Source organism: Microcebus murinus, chromosome 1 (assembly GCF_040939455.1).
Source record: "Microcebus murinus isolate Inina chromosome 1, M.murinus_Inina_mat1.0, whole genome shotgun sequence".
NCBI classification, from domain to species: Eukaryota; Metazoa; Chordata; class Mammalia; order Primates; family Cheirogaleidae; genus Microcebus; species Microcebus murinus.
Genome location: NC_134104.1, coordinates 139,480,795 through 139,502,059, shown reverse-complemented (window position 1 = coordinate 139,502,059; position 21,265 = coordinate 139,480,795). Strand labels below are relative to the sequence as shown.

General features: G+C 43.2%; 1 protein-coding gene across 3 annotated transcripts in view; it reads left to right on the top strand.

Annotated features, from left to right (window-relative positions):
* The window catches only part of OSBPL10 (oxysterol binding protein like 10), a 286,393-nt gene that overhangs the window by 207,029 nt on the left and 58,099 nt on the right, over positions 1 to 21,265 (top strand). For all 3 annotated transcript variants that reach the window (XM_076005966.1, XM_076005962.1, XM_012769171.3), the window contains 2 exons: positions 5,252 to 5,462; positions 17,327 to 17,481. In XM_076005966.1, the coding sequence (XP_075862081.1) occupies positions 5,252 to 5,462; positions 17,327 to 17,481 (366 nt within the window). The remainder of the gene's footprint in view (positions 1 to 5,251; positions 5,463 to 17,326; positions 17,482 to 21,265) is intronic.

Below are 21,265 nucleotides of genomic sequence, written 5' to 3'. Positions count from 1 at the left end.
TTTATTTATTTTATTTTAGCGTATTATGGGGGTACAAGTGTTTAGGTTACATATATTGCCCATGCGCCCCCCTCCCCCCGCCACTGTCACTTTCTTAACCCCACTGAGAAACGTGGATTTGGAAGGTCTGTATACCAGATGGGGTTTCTCTTTCCACTTGCCTAATCAGGCTTGAGCGATAAGATGTTTAGGACTGGCCTACACGGGATTGCGTTTGGGGATGTGGGAAGTGGTGTCCCAAGGAGGAGCCTAGGCCCCTGCCTAAAGGGAACTCTTGGTAGATTATCATTCTAGGTGTATGCTGTGCCAGGAGCTATCTGGCAGAAAGGGCAGAAAGAAGACAAGGGCCTCATTTGCCTTGACTGCTTCCTGCTTTTTGGAGCTGCAAGCTTTTGTTCAGGTTTCAGAGCCACCTGAAAAGTCCAATACTGAAGGTCTAGGTGTCAACAATACAAGTTCAGTCATTCCTGACCAAGAGACATAGCCTGGAAAGTATATGGAGAGGGGAGAATATCAGGTAGGAAAAGTCAACAGCTCATTGGAAGAAGAAGAAAATTGTTCAGACATGAAGCCAGGACTTAACTGTTCCCCAACACTCAGAAGTCTGGAGAAAGGCACTGCAGATGCCAGCTGTCCAAATACTAATAATACAGTCTATTAATGAGGCAAGGTTGACTTTATTATTTGCCACTGTAAGGAAGAACACTGCCTAGGCAGGGCGTTGGCTGTGTCTCTCCAAGGGGAAGGTGAGGTCAGAATTTGAGAATTGGAAGTTTGCTTTCCAATGTGGGACTTGATTAGGATCAAGTAAAGACCAAGATACAACAGTTCAGGATTGGTGGAAACAACAGGCAAAGATTTTGAGGCAAGGCGTTTAAAGAATTTTAGCGGGCAAACTGTTGATGATTTTTATTAAAGAGTTGATGGATATTTGATGGTTCTTGCAATGAACCAGCAAACCATTTCTGGGGCAGAGTCTCCTAGAATATTAAATGCTCATGAGGGTAGTAGAATAATAAAGTTATGTTAATAGAGACAGTAAGCTCTGTGTGTGTGTGTGTGTGTGTGTGTGTGTGTGTGTGTGTGTGTGTGTGGTTTTGGTCTATAGATCTTTGAAGCAGGCCCTCAAGCCTAGGTGAAGACATTGGCCAAGGGAAAAGTTAACCAGCGATTCATCCCCTGATCCATGACCCGTAGGAGAGATTTACCAGGGCCTCAGGACTGTCACTAGACTGAGGAGAAAGGCCAAACCAAGGCCATCTTGTATTTGACATCAAATTGTTTGGTCTATTTGCAAGCAAGACGGATTGAGGTACTAAAGGCACCAGGGAACCTGTGGGGAGGTTCTGCCAACCAAGGCAAGCAGCCTTTGTTACTTTAGGATTAGGGATTTGTGTTCAAGAGGTGCCTTATGCTGAGGTTTTAGTTAGTAATGGAGGAGTGACTGAACTTGTATTTGTTGACACCTGGACCTTCAGTATTGGACTTTTCAGGTGGCTCTAAAACCTGAACAAAAGCTTGCAGCTCCAAAAAGCAGGAAGCAGTCAAGGCAAATGAGGCCCTTGTCTTCTTTCTGCCTCCTCCTGTCTACTCTTTGGCCACATCTAAACTTGTTGAGCTGGATATCACTGGGTTTTGATCTTTGCATCTGGGTTTCAACTTCTTTGATCTCTTCTTTCTCTTTCTGCAGCCACTGATCCTATTAACATTAACTCCTATGCTTTGATTCTGTAATGCATATGCCATTGTTCGTGCTGTGGGAAGCATGCCATAGGATTTTCTCCCCCCATTCTGAGTAGTTTGCTTGTCTGTCAAGTTCAACTTGACCTACCTATCACACCCTCAGAGTTGACGTTTTCTGGAGGTGTATCTCTGAAATTTAATTTGGAAACCCGTTTTTGCCCCGGTGTTACACCCTGGTGATGTCCGACTGTGGAAGAAGACAAATGCCAGAAAGGAATGAAATCTGGGCTTTCTGGGAGTTTGTTTTTAAACACCACAGATGATTAATGTTGATGTGCCTGTGGAAGAAGTGTTTAGGGCTCTGGTTTGAAACTTATGTAATTAAAGTAAGTGGTTCAACATTTTTTTTTTTAAAAGGCTAGTCGCTGTAGGTGAGTCTGCTTGTTGGTGGTTATGCTTTGCTCTTGATGATACGCCCATGGGCACCTCGAAAGGGAGAAGGAGCCTCTTTAAGAATTTCTTGTTGGTATTTTTGGTGCATGCAGCCTTTCAGTATCATATTCATCTTCTCTTGTGTGCCCTTAATTAACATTAGAGAGATATGGAAATAGCTAAAACTTGTTCTTCCGAAGTCTGACGAAGAGTCTTCAGCTGTGCCTCCTAGCCTTAGCAAATGTGAGAGCAGTAATAGCCGTGATATACAACTTCGAAGCTAAGAATGCTGCATTTCTTTCAGGGTTCACTCAATTTCTTTTGGAATCTGTTGGAGCTAATATAATGTGAAGCTTGGCATCAATTGTGGTCACTAGAGTTCTGTCTCCATCTCATGGAAAAAGGGGAGCAAATGAATCTTTAGGAGGTGTCTACCGTGTGCCAATCACTGTGCTAGGCTTGTTTTATTTTTAGTGTTCAGTTTACCAAGAAAGATGTTGAAAACCCAGAGGTGCCTGGTTATGGATAACCAGGGTGACTCAAAGGTTACTGATAACAAAGGGTGACTCAAGGGGACGCTGTTAGCATTTTAAACAGTGAAGTTCTTTGTCGTGTGGACAGTGACCCCCAACTTGAGACATGCAGCACCCCTGGCCCCCAAGCATTCAGTGCCATAGTTCTCTCTCAATCATTGTAACCACCAAACCCACCCCATTGCCGTTTGCAAGTGCCCCCTCTAAAAGGCTGTCATTGCCTTTGGCACTGGTGACTAGCTCTCAGTAAATACCGTTGAGTACTTTTCCGAGAGCTTATGGGTGGATTCCATTTCTTAGCACTTGCCTCTGTTGTAATAGAGTAGAATAGCCTCTAGGCAAGTTTTGTGTTTTTACAACCTAAGATTTACATAATATCTATGCTTGCAAATTAACAAGTATTTACCCTATCTTACGTAATTGGGATACAGTTCTTTTTGTTGATTAAAATCGAGTATATTCCATATAGTTAATGGCCTGATTTTACTCACCTTTTCTCTTAAGTGCTATGGCATCATTCATAGTCAAAAACATATGCGTGAAATGTTTCCTCATTATAGTTCCTTCTTTTTTTCCAACACGTTTTTCTAAGACAAGGTTTTATGGCAGGAATTTACAGAAATGCTGACTACTACAAATAGCTCAAAATCTGCTTTTCCCTGTTAGCAGTTGTGCATATAGTGACTGTCAGTGAATACATAGACATTTCATCTTGTTTAGAGTTAAATGTAACGAGTTGGCAGTATTTCTTGGCAAATCTAAACTGATAATGGAGGTATTATCCTTTACTAAATCCTCAGCCATATTATGCTCATCAAGTATATGATTTCTGTAGACTTCGTGTCATAAATGGATTCTGTTGCACTTGAGTGAGAAGAGTGAGCCTTGGATTCATTCATTCAAGAGGTACTTGTTATACTTGGGATATAGCAGTGAACAACACAGATAATAATCCCTGCTTACATACCAGCAAAAATGAATATAATAATAAGTAAATTACAAGTTAGGTTGGAAAGTGAGTGCTATGGAGAATAATGAAGTTGGTAAGGACTATTGGAGTGCCAGGGGTTGGGCTGGAGATGCAATTTTGAATTAGGTTGTTTGGGAAGGTTTCTCAAGAAGGTGACTTTTAATCAAAAACCTGAAGGAGAAATAAATACTTACTGAGCTCCTGTTATGTTCCAGGTGCTGTTTTAGGAGCCAGATGGCTAAGTATAACCTCTGTAATCTGCAAAAAACAGTTTGCATGGCCAAATTATGGGTGTACACATTAAGGCGAGAACAGTCTAAATCATGTCTGTGCAACATGCTTATTAACATTAATCTTTTTAAAAGAATTATTCTGAAGTAATGGCACCTGTTTTGGTAAGCAGGATTGCCAAGGATGAACTTTTTTTTTTTTTTTTTTAAGCAGACAACTATATCGAATGAGAGGAAATAGCAGGTATGTGTTTTCAAAAGGAAATTTAAAGGAAAAAAGCCGAGCATGGAATGAGCATTGTGTCCAAATCCAGTGGTCCTTGAAGAATTATTGCTTCTTTCCAGCTGGTAACGTCATGGTCGTGACGAGGATCCTCCAGGGATGACAGTGACAAAGCAGGAGATGTTGCTTCAAATTAAGGACAGCTTCTGTGCAGAAGCTTAAAACAAACAGTGGCCCAGAGAACAGGAGCTTGTTCCTGCCTCCGATGCCACCAGCACTGTGACCCTGGGCAGTTGCTCAGGCTCTTCCACTTCTCAGAAGAATGAATTGTTTACAGGATGTGGTGCTAAGCACTTTATGTATGTCATCTTGTTTAATGAGATAAGTTATGCACATGTGGAGGATGAACTTCTCAAGATAACCATTAAAGTCCTTTCCTGGCCCTTGAGTTCCTTTCTCCTTGATCTGTGGACCCCTGTTTGTCCTGTGATAAGCTTAAGAATTGAAGCCAGGCCACAGGATATGGTTATTCATCATGGTTGAGCCATGGAGTAGGGCTGGGTCTGGAATTCCTGGTTTATCTCTTCTTCTTGACATGTCACATGGTGTGAAGAAGGGCAGGAAGGTTTAGTGTTTTTTGCAGGGGGGTGGCGTGTGGGGGGTGGTTTGGCATTGGTTTCACTGTGATCTCATTCAAATACCAACCGCAGAGTTCGCTTCGATTTCTTGAAGTTTGAATAGGACTGCCAAAGAGTTAAGGGTTGGAGCTGGAGGAAAAGCTAGGAATTAACCTTGCTCTAGGGAAAACCATGGTATACCTGCCATCTCACATAACCTTCTATAGTAAAAGAACTTTACTATAGGGATTGCCTTTAATGTATTTATTATTGACTTACCTTGAGACGATCTGTAAAATGATACACCCAGATGGCCCCGATGATGGTCCCTTTCAGCTCTGAAGTTCTAAAATTCTCTTTTGATCAGAGAGCCTTGGGACAGATTCACCTAGACAGATTTCACCCAGGACTGTGTATCTCATCAAGGGACGTGAGTGCACTGAGCGTTCTCTGAGCTGACCCTCACCTCGCTCTACCCAGTTCGTGGTTTAGGTGTGGCTCCCCAGCATGATAAGAGGAGGACTTCCGACCCTCACCTCCTTTCTGTCTTCCCCATGTTGCAGATGATGAGCCAGGTGGAAGGGCAGCAGAAGAACCTGGTGCACGCCATCGAGTCCCTGCCAGGTTCTGGCCCCCTCACTGCCTTGGACCAGGATCTGCTGCTCCTCAAAGCGACCTCTGCTGCTACCCTCAGCTGCCTCGGGGAGTGCCTCAGCTTGCTACAACAGAGCGTGCACCAGGCCAGCCAGCCCAGCCACAAGCCAGTGGCCTCCGGTAAGACCCCAGTGGACTTGTCTGTGTTTGGAACAAGCACTGCCCATTCTTTGTGTGTGTGTGTGTGTGTGTGTGTGTGTGTGTGTGTGTCCCATTGTCTTTCTCCTTTAAATCATCTGTTTCTCTACCATCCATCCATCTATCCTTTGGTCCAAGTGTCTCTCCGTTCATCTCTTCCACAGTTTACGTGTATTTTTGTTTTGCAAGTTAGAAATGTAACATTCTATGAACAATTTAACACGTCTGCATAAATAGTATGGAATTCCTTTCGGATTTACTGGGATCATGCTATATATCTCATTCCATTTGTGACTTTTGCACTCGGCGTTCTGTTTTTTTTTTTTTTCCGAGACAGAGTCTTACTTTGTTGCCCAGGCTAGAGTCAGTGCGTGGCATCAGCCTAGCTCACAGCAACCTCAGACTCCTAGGCTCAACTATTCTTCTGCCTTAGCCTCCCGAGTAGCTGGGACTACAGGCATGCGCCACCATGCCCGGCTAATTTTTTGTATATATACTTTTAGTTGGTCAGTTAATTTCTTTCTATTTTTAGTAGAGATGGGGTCTCGCTCAGGCTGGTTTCGAACTCCTGACCTTGAGCAATCCGCCCGCCTCGGCCTCCCAGAGTGCTAGGATTACAGGCGTGAGCCACCACACCTGTCAGGGGTCTGTTTTTAAGATCCCCTGCCATGTAGCATCTGGTCCATAATTTCCCTGGTGTTCGCCTAGCACGTTTTTACCTGGCTGCTCTCTGATGACAGACACGCACACACGCCACCTCCACCCTCTGCCCTGCCCACCCCACTGCAGCCAGCAACCTCATGCCTGGCCCCTCAAGGGCCCATGTGAGACTTCCTCTGGAATACTTACCTGGAGCATTTCTAGTTCTTTGTCTAGAAGCCAAAGATAATAATATACTCCCTTGAGATGCCCCGATCCTTTTGGAGGATTTAATCAATAAGCAGATATAAAGATATCAGTGAAGATTATAGTTAGTGATAAAGGTGAAAATAGCTTGAGGTTGGTCATGTCATTTGTAATGATAAAGCGTTATTATTAACAAAACAACAGAAACCACCTGATTGTGCCTTGTTGCCCAGGGGTCACTTAATTAATGAGGAAATGAGGCAACTTACATGATGGAAAGTAAAGCAGGCTCTGAGTGACAGTTTATATTTCCTTTCCTCTGGTGCCCCTTGCCCTCCATTTCACTGACGATTAAAGGGACAGCTGGTTTTTCAGAGTAGACTGTAAATTGGTTTTCTTTCGGTAATCCGAACTGCCATTTACTGGGCTCAGCCTTTGCTGCGTGTTTTCTGGAATTTTTACAGAGTAGGTGTTATTGTACCCATCCTTCAGATGAGGTGCTGAGGCTCACAGCCATTGAGCAATTGCCCAAGGCCACCCAGCTAAGGGCAGAGCGGAGGGGACCGAGCAGCTCTTTCCGCAGTGGCTGATGCCTTCCCCTGCTTGGGAATCCCTGTTCCATCCTGACCAGACCACCCAGTGGGCTCTGGGTCCCGAAGACTGGGGCTGGGGACAGTGTCTTGCTAGCATCATAATTCTCTCGGGGCAGGTATATATTTATTTTATTTTTTCAAAAATAATTTCAAAAGTCAGAAAAGTTGCAAGAGTAGTATGAAAAATTCTCATATGTCCCTCTCCAAATTCTCCAAAGGGTAACATTTTATCACGTTTGCTTCATTATCTTTCCCCTCTCTGTATATACAGTTTTCTAACCAGTTAAGAGAGTAGGTTGTCAACCTGATGTCCCTCCATTCTGAAAGACTTCAGTAGGCATTTCCTTAAAAAATGGACACTCTCCTAAATAGGCAGCTCGATGATCAAAATCACTAAATTAACATGAATATAGTCCTGTTTTCTCATCTACTGAATGCTGCCAATTCTATCACTGATGTCCTCCATAACAAAAGAAAACAATTCAGGTGCAGGACCCCAGTCTGGGAGGGGATTTGCACACGATCAGGCACAGAGTTAAGGCACCAAACCTGCTCTTCTACTTCTCCTCTTCCTTCTCAGCTTGGAAAAGGAAACTTGAATATGCAGAAACCTCAGTGAGACTCTTTGACATTTTCTGATCTGGAAGGTGCCTCTGTGACCCTCATTGGGGCTTGGGCACAAATTCAGACTTAGACTGGAGACTTTTCACAGTTTCTGTGGTCTCTCACCCTGTGTTGTAACTTGTAGCCTCTGCAACCTAATGGGCTCATTCTGAGAATCTTTCAGTAGTAAATACAAGCTTGAACTGTTTCCTTATTCCTGAGATTCATTCCCCCCCAAAAAAACTTTCTTCAGGGCTTTCTGGTAAATTTCTAATTTTTTTTTTTTTTTCCTGATTTTCACTGGGTCTCTGGCATTTTTAAGGGCCTGAAGGGATAAAGTTGAACTGGTGGCATTTCAGATGTGGCAACAAGTTGAAATGGAAACTGGGAGGAGGGGAGACCCAGCAGTGTCCCTGAAGTCATACCACGTAAGGTGTCTTCCCTGCCCCTATCCCTCAATTTGACTGTCTTCCCTTCTTTTTGACCATTTCATCAAGAAACTTGGGTGAAAAATTGAAGAACAGAGGGAGTATGATGCATCACAGTGACTCATTTGTTTTTTTCATCGTCTTAACCCCTCTAAAAGTTATATTCCATGTGATACCACCCCTTAAGTCTTAAGACAATCTACATGCATCTTATATCTGTACCACACATTGGAGAAAAACTTGAATTACTTCCTGCATGCAAAACATCTTAGTTGCCCTGCAGTTAAAATAAAATTGCAGGCTCTCAAGCTAGTGGGATAAGAGAGTATGTTGGTTCCAGAAGTGTTGCCACAAAATATGTTTGTTTAGACTCTCAGGGCTCTCGAGGTTGATAGTAGCTGTAGCAGCTGCCAGACACACACTGATAAAAATATAATGGGTATGTCTAAGAAGTGCCAGGCTGGGTTGGTGGAAATCAAAACCTCATTAAAGTGAAACTCTGCCAGGGTTTTATTTCAATGTTCGGTGGGCAGGAAGGCCCATATTTTTGCAGCCTACCAAATAGCCTCATAGGTTGTTCTTGCTTAACATCTCTTTGTCTTCTGATCCTTGCACTGTGTATTCTGCTGTCCCTCTTCTGAATCAGAAATGATTTGGGGGACTCTTCTGTAGCGTTTCATTGTGTCTTCCAGGAAATACGTTGGCTTTGGAGCCTTTGTCTACAAACGTTTCTCTCTCATGCTCCTTTTTTTTTTTTTTCAAACACACTGAACGACTGGACCGAGATCTGAAGATACTTTAGTTTTCGTCTGCCTCCCACCTACGCATTTTGGCTCCCAGATCTGTCTCTGATCTTCTTACTGAGATATACTGGCCTGAAATGCTTCACTTAACTTTTGCTGATGGAGAGGGGTTTGTAATGTAAATGAATAAAGTAATTTGGCATAATTTGGTCAAGGCTCAAATTATGCAGCTCTCTTACTATTCCTGGGGGACTGCTGGGTCTTCTTCAACAGCTTGATGGAGGCAATGTCTGACTGACAGGGGACTGGGCATCTGTCTTCCCCAGCCTAGAGCTATGAGGAAATGGCAGGCGGAACCGTGTTCAGAACTGGAAAAGTTTGTGCTGCTTGGGAGCCTGAGCTTTAGGCAGACTCCCGGTGTGGCAGAGAAACTGGACCTTTAAAGGGATTTGGGAGCACAGTGTACTCTCTCATCTATGCTTCCAGTTGGCTAGTTATTTACTTGCAAGTCTTGATCCAGGGAAGGTGGTTCGAATTCCGAGCAGACGCTTGTAACCAGACAAGCCCATTCTAGTGCCAGGGAAGAGCTGGGCATTCACAGCATAATGAGTGCAACACGTGCTTGGGAAAGGACACTGGAGTCTGAGCTGCCAGAGAACGCAATGGCAGAGCGTTGACGGAGCACAGTAGACAGCACAGGTGCTCCTGGATGTAAATGAGGTCAAAAGATGCAGAGACACGTAATTGAAAGGAAGAGAACCAGAGCAGAATTTAGCATGCTTTCCTTAGCTCATTCTTCTTACTGCTTTTCATTCTTTATAAACATTTGGGGGGGGGGAGTGTCAATTAAGAAGCCCGTCGCTTTGGTTCTTCCATTTTTGGGTTTGACAGCAAGGGGCCAAATAAATGAGACCACTGTAAGGACTCTGGCTTTTCTGGCTGTTTGCAGTCCTCCTCCTGCTGTGCTTTGCTTTTTCTCTGGAGACTTTATTGGACTCCCATTTTTATCTCTGTTCCACCACTCAGAGACTTCCTTTGCTTTCTCTGTCTATTATACCTTCTTTCATGACACCTGTTGCTTTTGGTGACAATTTACCCCACTTACAGTCGCCTTCCTTTGTTTTATGATTAAAAGCCAAGTTAGAAATGTGATAATTCTTTCAGTAAATAGGAAATCAAGAGAAGAGAAAATACTAGCATTGTAGAATATTTCAGATGAATGGATTTTTTTTTTTTAACAGCTGTCTAAACAAAGTTTTTGAGTCCCAACTTCTCCCTAAAGAAATCAGTTAGATACTAACACCCGGACTTTCCACTGGACATATATGCCTTATGTTTTTCTCAAGTTTGTGAATTTCAGTCCTATTCTATTTTGGAAAACCTTTTTAGTTTTACTGCACCTGGAATACATGAATTCACTGTTACAGGAAGAGGAAGGGCCCTTCCAGGTGCCATTACCTGTCACTGGCCTCCGGACGGAAGCTGGTAGTTCTCAATGTCCCAAGCAAGGCTCAAACAAAGGCCAAGGATAAATGAAGATAGTTCCGTAGTCAAACTCTTGCCTTCAAAACTGCTGTTTTCTGTTAGTCTCCTTTATGCTTTTTGTCTTTATGTTTCCCAACTGTTTTTCTTCTTTCCTCTCTATTTTGCTACATAGGTTGTATTTCCTTTACTCTTCTTTAGTCTTTTGGGGAAATAGATGATATGTATATTAATTCTAATAGTGGTTATATTAAGATTTTCATAAGCATTCTTTTGGGTTTTTTTGTTTTTGTTTTTGTTTTAAAGAGACAAGGTCTTAATCTTGCTGTGTTGCCCAGGCTGGAATGTAGTGGCTATTCACAGATGCAATCATAGTGAACTACAGCCCCGAACTCCTGGCATCAGGAGATCCTCCCATCTCAGCCTCCGAGTGGCTGGGACTACAGGTGCATGCCATTGTGCCCAACTTCATAAGTATTTTCTAACCTATATTTTTGTAAACATTAAAGTCAAGGATGCCACACTACGTTTTTTTTTTTGTTTTTTTTTTGAGACAGAGTCTCGCTTTGTTGCCCAGGCTAGAGTGAGTGCCGTGGCGTCAGCCTAGCTCGCAGCAACCTCAAACTCCTGGGCTCGAGCGATCCTTCTGCCTCAGCCTCCCTAGTAGCTAGGACTACAGGCATGCACCACCATGCCCGGCTAATTTTTTTATATATATATCAGTTGGCCAATTAATTTCTTTCTATTTATAGTAGAGATGGGGTCTCGCTCTTGCTCAGGCTGGTTTTGAACTCTTGACCTTGAGCAATCCGCCCGCCTCGGCCTCCCAGAGAGCTAGGAGTACAGGCGTGAGCCACCGTGCCCGGCCCCACACTACGTTTTGACTCATTCCTTTAATGATGAAGACTGGGCACACTTTAACTTCCTCTACATCTCCAGTATGCTTCTTAATTTTTGTATTATAATATGTGGGTTATTATTAATAGTTTAATATTAATACAGTACTTACATAATGTATGATAATGACTAACTCTCTTTTAGAATAATTATGACTTTGGTATTCTGTTATGTAACCATGTTTAGAAAACTTATACACAGCCGATTCCAGGGCTGGGACTAGAATGAGAAAAGGGAGGCACTAGGCTTGAGTGAAAAACGGAAGAGGGTGTCAAAAATCTGGGTAATAAAGATAAATGATCCTTTGATGAAATATATTTTAACCAAAATGAATGTGAAAATAGTCCATGATAAACAAAATATCAAAATATTACATAAAAACAGTCAGCTTAGTCAGCTTGGGCTGCTATTATAAAAAAACTGTAGACTGGGTAGCTTAAACAATAGAAATGTATTTCTCACCCTCCTGGAGGATGGAAGTCTAAGATCAGCGTTCCAGTCAATTCCAGACACAGGTTTCTGGTGAGCACTGTCTTCCTGGCTTGCTGATGGCCGCCTGCTCACTGTGTCCACACATGCCCTTTCCTTGGTGTGCGTGTGTGGAGAGCAAGCAGGCTCTGTTCTCTCTTCTTCTTTTAAGAACATTAATCCAATTGGATCATGACCCTACCCTTTTGATCTCATTTAATCCTAATTAGTTCTGTGAAGGCCCTATCTCTAAGTCGAGTCATATTGAGGCTTAGGACTTCAACACATGAATTTGGAGGGGACACAAACATTCAGTCCATAGCAGGTAAGATCCAATAGGCTGGAGATTAGGGTGAAGCAAGTGAGTCCTGAGTCCTGCAAGGTTTACTTTTTTTTTTTTCCATTAAAAATATTGTGTTAAAGGCTGGGCGTGGTGGCTCACGCCTGTAATCCTAGCACTCTGAGAGGCCGAGGTGGACGGATTGCTCGAGGTCAGGAGTTCGAAACCAGCCTGAGAAAGAGCGAGACCCTGTCTCTACTAAAAATAGAAAGAAATTAATTGACCAACTAAAAATATATATACAAAAAACTAGCCGGGCATGGTGGCACATGCCTGTAGTCCCAGCTACTCGGAAGGCTGAGGCAGGAGGATCGCTTGAGCCCAGGAGTTTGAGGTTGCTGTGAGCTAGGCTGATGCCACAGCACTCACTCTAGCCTGGGCAACAAAGCAAGACTCTGTCTCAAAAAAAAAAAAAAAATTGTATTAAAATACCATTTATCTTAGCTGGGTGTGGTGGTGTATGCTGGTAGTCCCAACTACTTAGGAAGCTGGAGGATCACTTGAATCCAGAGGGAGTTCGTGGCTGTAGTGCTGTAAGATCACAGCTGTGCATGGCTGCTGCACTCCAGCCTGGGTAGCATAGCGAGACTCCCGTCTCTTAAAACCAGAATACCATTAATCTTGATTAATGAGCTTCTTGGTGCTTCCTTATATTTTGTGCCTGAGGCGAGTATCTTCAGTAGCTGATCCTAGGCCCAGCTCTGCTCAGCTGTGTGTTTAACTAGGCTCATGGCTCACCCCAGCCTTTTAGTACGTGCCTTCTTCATTTCTCCAGTTCCTAATTCAGCTTGTTTTCTTTGTGTATTGCTAAGTGTTTTCAAGTAATTTTCCCCCTAAGAAGGTAATATTTTCTGAGTCTCTGCAGTGCTGCTGAGAGCATCTAGCACAGAGGATGAGAGCCTGGGCTCAGGAGCCCAGCCTGCCTGGGTTCGAATCTTGATTCTACCACTTGCTATTAAATAGTTCTCTGTGCCTCTGTTTCTTCATCTGTCAAGTGGGCGGACTACTACCTACCTCATGGGTCGCCATGAGGATTGGGTGAGTTAATACACGTGAAGTGCATACACTAGTCCTTGGCTTGTAGCAAGAGCTCAATAAATGTTGGCCATTCTTACCAGAAGAAAGACAATTTGTCTGGGGAGGAACATTATCTCCCAGCTCCCTGCTTCACTCCAAATCTGTAGACTTGTACTTGCCTTCTTCTGTTCCTTTCTTTGTTTTCTGGCATTTAGTGGTATAGCAAAACTCAAGACTTGATATGATTTTTCCATTAAGGCAGGTCTCATTTTTCTGCCTACATGATTGGAAAATTTTGCTCTTGATTTTTGCTATTCGAAAATGTTGCTAAACTTTATGAGCGAGGGGTTCATTATACTATTCTGTCTGTCTACTTCTGTACGTGCTTGAAATTTCAGTAATAAAAAGCCTGAGAAAACATTGCTAAGCTGCGTCCTGACGTGAGTTTCTTCCCATTGGTTTTGTGGAGCATGGTGGGTACTTTAAGCAACACTGGCAGGTCGCTGTTTGGCTCAGGACGTTTCTTTATCCTGTCATCGTTGTTTCAGCTGCCTTGACCTGGTCTCCCTCCTTCAGGAACACGGATCCTCTGTCTCTTGGATCTCTGTTCTGCATCTCCTCTAATATTTTTTATCTCACGTTTGTCCTCTGTGTCTTTTGCAACTGCGTGTTGGTAGAACTTCCTTTTCGCAACACACTGCTTATTTGACTTTCTACGTTGTTGATTCTGCTTTTTCCTGTTCTCAGTGTGAATTTTAATTCTATTAATGACAACCTAGTTTCCTTATGATAATTGCTTGATGCATTCAGCTTCCTGTTCACCACAGCCTGTTTTCTTCTTCTGACTTTTTCTGTTCTTGCTTCATAGAGGCTACTTTATTCTGTGTTGTGCTGAGGATATATCTTTCCTGGTGTTTTCTCTGACACCTTATATTAGACATTTCTGAGACATATTCTTCCTCTAAGCCTTCTTGGGAACAATGTTTGTTTTTCCAAGCTCTGTACAATCCTTTTTATTGATTCCACGTTAGAACTTTTTTCTCATTCAGCCCCAAATAAATGGAGATGATCTATCCAGACTCCTAAACCTGTGATCATTTTTTTAGAGCAGCTGGACTGGTCTGAGACAGGCTTTGTACTAGTTCTTTGATACTCTGAGTCCATGGAGTGCATTGAAAACTACATTTCCCAGCAGGCATTCCCACCTTACTCATCCTGCCCTGGTCCTTGTCTATCCCAGGATGCAGTTGGGCCAGATGCTACTTCCTGCCCTACTGGGTCCTGGGTCACCATGTTTAGATGACAGTAGGATGGAGATGAGAGAGGGACACAGTTGAGATATGAGAGTTATAGTGAAAATATTGTCCTGATTGCCTAAGCAAGCATATCTCATTTTTTCTCTAGCGGTTTTTAAGACTTCCTAACTGCTCTAAAGGATGTTTACTACTTAAGCAATAAAATTAAAAAATTTGAAATAGTACCCCTGCATTTGTGGGACAGCTGCCCAGTATTTAAGATTGGAATCCAACGTGGGGTCTCTGAGGTGGGATTCCGTCAGCAGGACAGGTAAGAAGTATCTGTCCACCTCTCTTGTGGCAGCTTTTGGTGTCTTGAATCCTGGGTTGGTTTCTTAGTCCATCTCCATCTGCCTTATTGTGCCTCGTGGACATTTTTCTGAAGTTCTGGGGTTAGCTTACTGTTTAGCCTTTGAGTTTAGTGTTGTGAGTTCTTACCTTTTTTTAAATGATATCAAGGCCTGCTATATGGGTGCCTTTTTGCTATTATTAAAAAAATTATGATCAAATACACATAGCTTAAAAATTTTCCATCTTAACCATTTTTATGTGTACATCTCAGTAGTGTTAAGTATATCACATTGTTGTGTAGCCAGTCTCCAATACTCTTCTTATCTTGCAAAGCCAAAGCTCTATACTTATTAAATAACAACTCCCCATTCCCTCCCATCAACTCCCCAGCCCATGGCAACCAACATTCTATTTCCTGTCTCTCTTTTGGCCATTTTTAAATTAATTTTTAGAAGGCCATGAAACTCACTCTTTTTCAGACTTACTCTATCTTAGTCATCATTCACTCATTCAGCACATCCACAATGAGCACACACTCTTTGCTGGATTGTGTTCTAGAGCGGGGGACACAGCTGTGAGCAAGGGCAATCTTGTCCCTGTCCCCAAGGACTTGACATTCCAGGGAGGAGAGGAAGGTAATAGACAAGTAAATGAGTGAACTGAATGCCGAGAGCACCGAGTCCTGTGAAGACGGTAAGCAGAGTCATGTGACAGGGAGTGCCTGTGGGGTGCTACGTTGGTCAGTGGGGTCCCAGATGGCCATTCTAAGTAAGTGATATTTAGCTGCCCCTGGATGTGCACAGACCTCCTCTTGCCCCACGTAGAAGGACTGGAGGAAGGAACAGCACCCAGAAAGCCTCCGAGATGGTAACAAACTTGGCTCATTTGAGGAATGGAAAAAAATACCAGCAAAATCTGAGCATAGTGAGCACTGGGGAGAGAGAATGAAATGAGGCTGGGCAGGCCTCGGCTCTTGGGCTGCAGAGGAGAGCCAGGCAGTTGAGATTTTATTCCAATTGCAGTGAGAAGCCACTTGAGGCTTTTAAGTGGCAGAGTTGTGTGCTCTTAACACTTGACATTTTTTTTTTTGAGACAGAGTCTTATTCTGTTGCCCTGGCCAGAGTGCTGTGGCATCAGCCTAGCTCACAGCAACCTCAAACTCCTGGCCTCAAGTAATCCTCCTGCCTCAGCCTCCCAAGTAGCTGGGACCACAGGCATGCGCCACCATGCCTGGCTCATTTTTTTCTATATATTTTTAGTGGCCAATTAATTTCTTTCTTTTTTTTAGTAGAGATAGGGTCTTGCTCTTGCTCAGGCTGGTTTCGAACTCCTGACCTTGAGTGATCCCTCCCACCTAGGCCTCCCAGAGTGCTAGGATTACAGGCGTGAGCTACCTCGCCTGGCCACACTTGACATTTTACAAAAACTGTTTTTGTAGAAAAATATACTGGGGTTGGATAATACTGCACCCAGCAACACATTCCCTGGGTAAGCACACGGACTGCCCTTTCGTATGTCTGTTATTTTGCATACATCGACCAGATTCTCCTAGGAATACCTTAGGAAAGTTTGGGATCCTTGTAGATTTTTCTTTAACTCTAGAGAAAAAGGCTGACAGATACGATTGCTTTATCAGTGAGTGGAACCTCAGAAAGGTTAAGTTTTAACTCACGAATCAATCTCCACTTGTGCCTAACTTTTCTTTTTTTTTTTTTTGAGACAGAGTCTCATTTGTTGCCCAGGCTAGAGTGAGTGCCGTGGCATCAGCCTAGCTCACAGCAACCTCAAACTCCTGGGCTCAAGGGATCCTCCTGCCTCAGCCTCCCGAGTAGCTGGGACTACAGGCATGTGCCACCATGCCCAGCTAATTTTTTCTATATTTATTTTTAGTTGGCCAATTACTTTCTTTCTATTTATAGTAGAGACGAGGTCTCACTCTTGCTCAGGCTGGTTTTGAACCCCTGACCTGGAGCAATCCGCCCGCCTCGGCCTCCCAGAGTGCTAGGATCACAGGCGTGAGCCACCGCACCCGGCCATGCCTAACTTTTCTTTATCCTTTATCCTTGCTCTTAGACTGGGAGCACAACCTCGAGAGTGTGAAGCAGCTGAGTTTGAGACCAATTTATTCTAACGACAGAGTTGCTATGGGGTAAAGAAGTCTGCCTCTGGCTACTCCTGTCCCCATTAGGAGGCATATAACAATATTGATACAATAACCTATAACCCTTAAAAAAATATATTAGAGTAAAAAGTCTTCCCCTGCCCCTCCCCCTACCCCAAGGGGGTGAGGGAGGATTAGAAAAATTTGTTGGTTTATGAGATTGGTATTTAGGAAAGTGTTTCTTGCTAGAAAGGAATGCCCACGTCTGTCCTTAGCAGTGGGGCTTCCTGCCATGGGCACACCCAGGCATAACTGGGGCAGGCCAGGCGTCGTTTCTGAGCCACGGTCATGGTGCTACTTGGCATTCACCACATTTCAAGCAGCCACTTTTGATTACATTTGACTTGTGTTTTTTATTGCAAATATTTAAAACATATATTTTAAAACTTGAAAAATAAGAAATATACCTTTACCTGACTTTGGCGACGTGGGAATTATTTTTGTCCGGGTTTGGAGAGAGAAACAGCCCGTTATGATTCTGATCTTGAATTTATGCAGAAACTAGCTCATGAATAGACAGAATCCACGGTCTACGCTCGGTACTTTATTCAAAACAAGCCCCCCTGTTTCACACAGGGCCCATTTGAAGTCAGTCTCCTCATCCTGGGAGGTATGGATATGTCATGAGCTATGAATGTTGAATTTGGAAAATACTTGGCATCATTCTAGGTCTCTATTTCAGAAAACATCCTGGGATGGCACGGGCCCAAGTCACATTCCGCGGAGCAGATGAAAAATGGGACACTTGGCTCTTTGCCATCAGCCAGTGCCAACATAACCTGGGCAATCTTACCAAACTCCGCCGAAGAAGAGCCAACCTTGCGGCCAGAGCCAGAGGTAAGCCAGTGTCCTCTCGCGTGGCTTGTGTTCTTGCTTGTTCATATATATAGTAATTATATTTGTAACTTGCTCGTCTCTTTGTTTCAAGAGGAGACAAATTGCACAATGGAAGCACTGCCGGGAGAGACAAAAATCAGCTATGTGCACGCCTGGCACTTCTCTCGCTCCTTGGGGCAGGCTGCTGCCGTGGGGGAATTGTGATCCTCCGAATGAGGAGCCTCCTGTTTTCATTGAAATGGGAGTCATTTCCACGTCAAGTGGGAGAAATTCTAACAGGCCCGTTCAAATGAAGCCTATTGACATGACAGGAGCAGTTACAATATATCACTGTTGCTCCCCTGAATAATGGCTCCCTCCTGTGGTTCCTGCTGATGACACAAGCTCTTGCCTCACATGCTCGACTCCTGCATGCCCCTGACCCAGGCCGGCCCCCGTGGGACAGTGGCCAAGACTCCTTGTAGGCCCTGGCACTGCAGCCCTGGTCCTGGCTGCAGAGGCCACTGCCCCTGCCTTGTCACGGAGGAGCAGCCCTCGTGGATCTTGACGACCAGCCAGGCCCAACAGGCTTTGTGGACTCTTGTCACCTGCCCTCGGCTTGGTTCTCCTAACTCTGCCTCTAAGTGGCAGCTGGAAGGGAGCCAAATGCAGTGTTGCCTTGTGTCACTTTTGCTTTGTGTCGTGAGTAAATTTTTTTTTTTTTATGCACATGTCCTCTTGAGATAATCTCTTGAACTAGGTTGAAGCCTCCTTTAAACCATGCGTTAGAGTTGTTTTTATTGTCAGTTGAAATCATTTTAGCCTGAAAATGGCGGAACACACACACAGAGTCTGTTTTGTAAGGCTAAAAGCCCCAGGGCAGCTTCTTTGATCAAATGGCGTTGGTTATCAATTTCTCCAAGCTTCATTTTCGGTGACAGTGACTTAGTAGCCTAGCTCTTATAAAGGCAGATTAGTCTGCCTACAAATATTTCATTGGGTGTCGTTAAGGTGCCTTAGCAGCAGGCTGTGAAGTGACTAGGGGCTGTGAATTTTTAAAAGGTGTTTGGCCCGTATTTACAAGGGGTTTCAGGCTGAAAAAAAACACGTGGGTGACGTGTAAGTGCATTGAAAGGTAAGTTGGCAACGGCGTGCACAGTAGAGAAGTGAGTCATTAGATCTTTAATCATCATTTCCAGCAGCATTTTCGTGCAAAACCTAACAGGGGCCAGAAGCTAATAAACTTACTTATTAGGGCTGGTGATATTCCTTACTCTGTGAATCATTCTTAGTGTTTCTTTTGGTTTTTCCCTGATAGGTGCTTTCTCTGACTTCCCCAAAGTTTGAGAGGCCAGGTCTGTTGTTTTTACATAAAATTGTTGCCTGCTTTCCCTCATGAGTCAGCAGCATTTGCAGAAGATAATATACAATTGTCCATAAGAAATAACTATTCCCATGTTCAACTCTTTGAAAATACCCTGAAGGAAAAGAATTAGCCAGAGCCTTTCTCATTAAGTTAGGGACAATCATTAATTTCTGGCTGTCATTTTTTTTCCCCTTAATCCTTTTGTCAGAGCAATATACGATGCTGTTTGATGATCGCTTATAGCAGTGAGAGATTTATGGGGGGCGATGGTGTTTTGATGGTTTTCCGAGAAGGGAGAATTAGAGTTCTTTTGCAAAGACTCCCATTATTTTTCCCAGCGACTACGCTAGATGATTTTCCAAACCCAAACAGCTCGTGTTGGTTGAACACTATTTTTCTTTTGAGGCCATTGTGCTTTGTCACATTTTTTGTCTTAATAGTTGAAGAAGCTAGCAAAATCCACCCAATAGTTTTCCTGTCAGAAAAAAAAGGAAAATGTTTCCATTGCCTCCCTTCTATACAATTTGGAGAAATAGCTCTGTAAGGAATGAAGTGAAATTCCTAGAGGCTAAAAATTCCTTAGAAGAAGGTTCCTTATCCCTTTTGATATAGAGATTATAGTTACTTATGTAAGTGATTATTGGGGAACTAATTTTAAGAATTTTGTGGTTATTATGGTGCTTTAGCTTAATAAACTGTTTTCTTCTGTTTATTATTTCAATCATTTTAGGTCCTTGGGGATAAAATTACCTTCCCTTTTTTGGTTCTGTCTTGCCGTATAGTAACTTACATCTGGAAAACTAATGCATTTTCAGGTTTAGTCTGTATAATTCTCAGTGGAATAAAACTCAAAGAGCAGCATGCGTTTAATATATGAGTTAGAAGAGAACTGTGGTTGGCTCTGTTATTAAATGCAGCGATCTTAAAATTTTATTCTGCAGGGGCTAGAACTAACTAAATGTGAAAATGAAAAATATTCTTCCATAATGAAATGAGTTAGGATCTTGGTTTTACCCATTAGTAGAGCAGTTTTAAACTCTCAAATACCACTTAAAATGTAAGTGTAGGCAGAAAAACGTTTTTGTTGTGCCTCTTCATTAAATATGTCTTGTTTTAGGACAAGAAAGATGGTTAATGAGGTAGACACTATGGACTAGCTCTCTTGACCTTCATTCGACCCTCCTGATTGGAGAGATTGGAAACCTAACAGCAACATGTCCCCGACTTTGTTATGGCCGGATTTCTAAGTGTGGAACAGTGAGATACATTTGTATGAGTTTTGGAAGACCAAGTTCCTTCTGCTGGTGCTGCTGGGAGGCAAGATCATGGAGATCTGAGTGTTTAGAGCAGTTGTGGTGGCCACACTCATTGGTCTGGGGCCTTAGTCCCACCTGCCTGGGTGTGAGAAGCTGTTGTAAGAGCAGCAGCACCTTCTTCACCTTGGGACCACAGCTGCCTGCAACATGTGACCATGAATTCAAAACTCCAAGGGCCCCCTGACTTCTGCTTCTAAAGCCTTTTTAATGATTCTGTAGGCACCCAATTCTGATATTCAATCCCTTTCTTATTGAAATGCCTGGAGTGGTTTCTGTTTCTTGCTTTGCATAGTGACTGGTGGGCTATTGGCATAGGGGAGCATAATGCAGGCGTCCTCAAACTATGGCCCGAGGGCCACATGCGGGTGTTTTTGCCCGTTTGTTTTTTTACTTCAAAATAAGATATGTGCAGTGTGCATAGGAATTTGTTCATAGTTTTTTTAAACTATATTCCGGCCCTCCAATGGTCTGAGGGACAGTGAACTGGCCCCCTGTTTAAAAAGTTTGAGGACCGCTCGGATAGTGCCATGAGGAGACCCATCTTGAATGACAGAGCTCACAGGTGACCATGCATGTTCACCTTTCTGGAAGATGTCTCTGAGAGGCAAAACCTTGACTTTTTTTTTTAAAAGTCAGGTTAATTGAGGCATAATTCATAAACAATATAATTCACCCAATTAAAATGCCATTTTATCAGTTTTAACAAATCAAAGTGTAAGTTGGGTATCCTTAATCTAAAAACCCACAATCCAAAATGCTCCAAAATCTGAAACTTTTGGAGGGGTGCCATAACAACTCAAAGGAAGTGCCCAACAGAGTGTTTTGGATTTCAGATTTTTGGATTTGGGACACTTAAGTGGTATAATACACAAAAACTTCTGGTCCCAAGCATTTTGGATAAAGGGTACTATACTGAATCTGTGTAGAACAGTTCTGTCACCTCACCCTACCCAGAAAGTTCTCTTATGTCCCTTTTTAGTCAAATCTTCCCCCCAGCTTTTGGCAACCATTGATCTGTTTCCTGTCCCTATAGTTTCACCTTTTCTAGAATGTCATATAAATGGAGTCCTGGAGTACGACGTAGCCTTTTGGATTGGGCTTCTGTTGCTTCTTAGCATGATGC